This window comes from Limulus polyphemus, unplaced genomic scaffold, assembly GCF_000517525.1.
Source record: "Limulus polyphemus unplaced genomic scaffold, Limulus_polyphemus-2.1.2 Scaffold12266, whole genome shotgun sequence".
In the NCBI taxonomy this organism is placed as follows: domain Eukaryota; kingdom Metazoa; phylum Arthropoda; class Merostomata; order Xiphosura; family Limulidae; genus Limulus; species Limulus polyphemus.
Window position 1 is genome coordinate 3,664 of NW_013677876.1, and position 3,582 is coordinate 7,245.

The 3,582-nt window shown below is 34.4% G+C and overlaps 1 protein-coding gene across 1 annotated transcript in view; it reads left to right on the forward strand.

The window, feature by feature from the left end:
- LOC106476956 (germinal-center associated nuclear protein-like) overlaps positions 1-3,582 on the forward strand; it is a gene marked incomplete at its 5' end in the record, with an annotated part of 12,137 nt that overhangs the window by 2,875 nt on the left and 5,680 nt on the right. Inside the window, 3 exons of the mRNA XM_022380686.1 lie at positions 259-492; positions 875-1,078; positions 2,603-2,772. Of these exons, the coding sequence (XP_022236394.1) occupies positions 259-492; positions 875-1,078; positions 2,603-2,772 (608 nt within the window). The remainder of the gene's footprint in view (positions 1-258; positions 493-874; positions 1,079-2,602; positions 2,773-3,582) is intronic.

Here is a 3,582-nt window from a genome sequence, read left to right on the forward strand (position 1 = left end):
CTTGTTGTGTAAGTAATAGCACTGTAATGTCTTCCATTAAAAGTATGCTGTGTTATAGTAGACTTGTTGTGTAAGTAATAACATTATGAGATTTTCAATTTCGATTAAAATAAATTTGACGATAAAAATACAAAAATCTTGTCCGATAATTCTGTCAAAAACGAGAACTATTTATTAATAGTCTAACTGTGGATTAAAACTTTATGTGAGTTAACCTACAAACTGTTTTAGTTGATTTCATACGTTTTATGACATCAGAGAAATATGTAAGGAAGTCATGAAGGTAGAACTGGAACTGAAACAACAAGAAGCTGCTGAAGCAGAAGCCCAGAAACAACTGGAAGCTGCTGAAGCAGAAGCCCAGAAACAACAAGAAGCTGCTGAAGCAGAAGCCCAGAAACAACTGGAAGAAAGGAAAGAGAGAGTGGCCGAACTTATATGTAATGAAGTGATTGACTATGTTTATATGGAAGATACACGCAACCTTGTTAGGTAAAGCAGCTTTTATCTCGTACATCATAGCTCACATTGATAATTATGAAACAAATTGGTCCTGAATATTACTAACACTGAAAATAATGTACAAATTCACCAGTGTAAGTTTTTCATGCAGTTTATTGATGGTTCCTTAAGTATGTATGTTTAGAAAGTTTAAAACTAAACGATGCTTCTTAGATAAACATTTTGTTTTAAACTGGCTGTGATAGTTTAGAACATGTGACTTCACGTAAGTAAAAAAAGTTTTAAGTGAAACTCGAGGGTCTTAGTTTGATCATTATAAATGTCATCATCTGAATTGTGCTGTGTTACCATGGTGATTTTTGTAAATAAACTTTTGGCGCACTATGAAATACTCACAAGACATTTTGTGCAGGGATACAGTGGAAAAAGAGAGAGTCATACTGAAGGAAAAGCTTAGCACCTCAGTGATGGAGATGATTTTGGAAGATGTTCTACCAACCCTGTCATCGTCTTGTGCAGAAGCTATTTATGCTGAAGAACTAGCACTTTGGAAAGAAAAACTTGCTAAACTTAAGAAGAAGGTGGAAATGATGCAGCTCCGAGGAAAAGTTTTAAGGTAAATGGATCACTCTTTGTGGATGAATTAAACTATTCAAGGTGAACAAATCACTTTGTGTTTGCAAAACGAGTCTTAATTTTTTCTTCTCAGTTTTATATCTTCACATTGAAACTAGGGGCACCACGATTTCTCGTCTCTGTTTTATTCCTCAACGTTGAAACTAGGGGCAACACGATTGCTCGTCTCTGTTTTATACCTCCACGTTGAAACTAGGGGCACCACGATTACTCGTCTCTGTTTTATACCTCCACGTTGAAACTAGGGGCACCACGATTACTCGTCTCTGTTTTATACCTCTACGTTAAAACTAGGGGCACCACGATTACTCGTCTCTGTTTTATACCTCCACGTTAAAACTAGGGGCAACACGATTACTCGTCTCTGTTTTATACCTCCACGTAGAAACTAGGGGCACCATGATTACTCGCATAAATGGCTACATTTGGAATTGAGGCCCTAACCAGATCAGAATTCTCCTGATGCTACTCAAAGCCATTGTTTCTTATTTTATGTTGATATTTAGTGTCGGGCATAAAAATGAGATCGTAGTCAAATTTTGCTTACTGGCTATACCAGAAACAGCAAATCTGAAAGTTTAGAACTTTACAGCACACCAGGAAGTTCTTAATCAGATCATGCATGAGGATTTAATTTTTGTCTGTTTCTAAGCATACGAGCCAAAGCAGTAATCTTAATATGCCAGCTCGTGTGAATTATTTCATGTATTTTGTTCTGTAATGAGGAACTGATTTAACAATCTATTTATATTTTAATGCATGGGTGAATAATCCAAACTAAACACGTGGATCCAAGAATCGTCAATGTAACGTGTGTCAACTCCACAATGTGACATTGACAATTCTTAAACTTTGTAGACTCCAAGTCAACTGGTTAATCAGTTACAAATTGGTGGAATCATGATGAGTAACTAGTTAGAAAAGTTTCAAACTGTGACACCCTGATTGAAACCATAGTGTAATTCTAGTTTTACCAAATATTTAACTACAGAAGTGTAGATACTTGAAACTCGTGTTATCCAACAGTTGATCGTATATATAGTGACACCACAGCCGAGGAAATGTGCTGGGAGAAATTACCTATATATGTGTGTTTTACCAAATATCTAACTACAGAAATGTAGATACTTGAAACTCGTGTTATCCAACAGTTGATCATATATATAGTGACACCACGGCCGAGGAAATGGGAGAAATTACCTATATATGTGTGTTTTACCAAATATCTAACTACAGAAATGTTGCTGATGATAAATAAAACTCAGTTAATCTGGTGTAAAAATAACTTGTGTGTTAAAACACTGCTGATGATAAATAAAACTCAGTTAATCTGGTGTAAAAATAACTTGTGTGTTAAAACACTGCTGATGATAAATAAAACTCAGTTAATCTGGTGTAAAAATAACTTGTGTGTTAAAACACTGCTGATGATAAATAAAACTCAGTTAATCTGCTCATCAGTTTTGAACTTTTTTAGAAATAGATTTTATTCTTTCCTCTGTAGGTGGCGGAAGTTGTGTGCAACTCGACGGCGACTGGAATATGCTCGGATGACTTTTCCAGCATGTCCGAGGATGTTGGGATCATCCTGGGATAGGACTAGCGGTCAGCACCTGTGTTCCGAGACATCTGTTAAAGTTTATGAAAGGAGAAGAAAAACTTCACATCTCTTAGGTACGTCATTAAACCGGGTGGATGAAATTTAGATATACATCAATGATGTTTTTGTATATATTTGAATATGGTCATTCTTGTCTACAGATGCTTTAGCTATGATAAAACACAACATTTGATGTAGAGTTAAAAGAAGAAATAATATTAATTATAACAAGCTTCATTCTACGTGTTTCATTCTAAGTAACGTTATTTAGGCTAAGTTTTAAATATGCTGCGAAAATATTAAGTCACCTTAAACCAGTCCTTAACTGTTCCTAACGACAGATCAACTTTTAAAATTAATATCTTGAAGGATATTAGCAGTGAAACAAAAGATAACTAAAATCAGTATTTACTGCACTAAGAAAAAACTTAAACAATAAAAAGGAACTTTTCCCACACTCAGAGTTAAGATTTGGAGGTCTCGTAGATTTTAAATTTGATATTTAGTTTTAAGCTGACTCCAGTTTAGCTACAGCATTGGACTCACATCTTTCCAATCTTTTAAATAAAAGCTTGACCATTTACTAGTAAACAGTTCACTTAATATTACTACTAGATTCATAAACCTGAATATCAGGCAGCTTGTCTATAGAAGACTTTAAGATTAAATCTTTTAAATAAAAGCTTGACCATTTACTAGTAAACAGTTCACTTAATATTACTACTAGATTCATAAACCTGAATATCAGGCAGCTTGTCTATAGAAGACTTTAAGATTAAATCTTTTAAATAAAAGCTTGACCATTTACTAGTAAACAGTTCACTTAATATTACTACTAGATTCATAAACCTGAATATCAGGCAGCTTGTCTATAGAAGACTTTA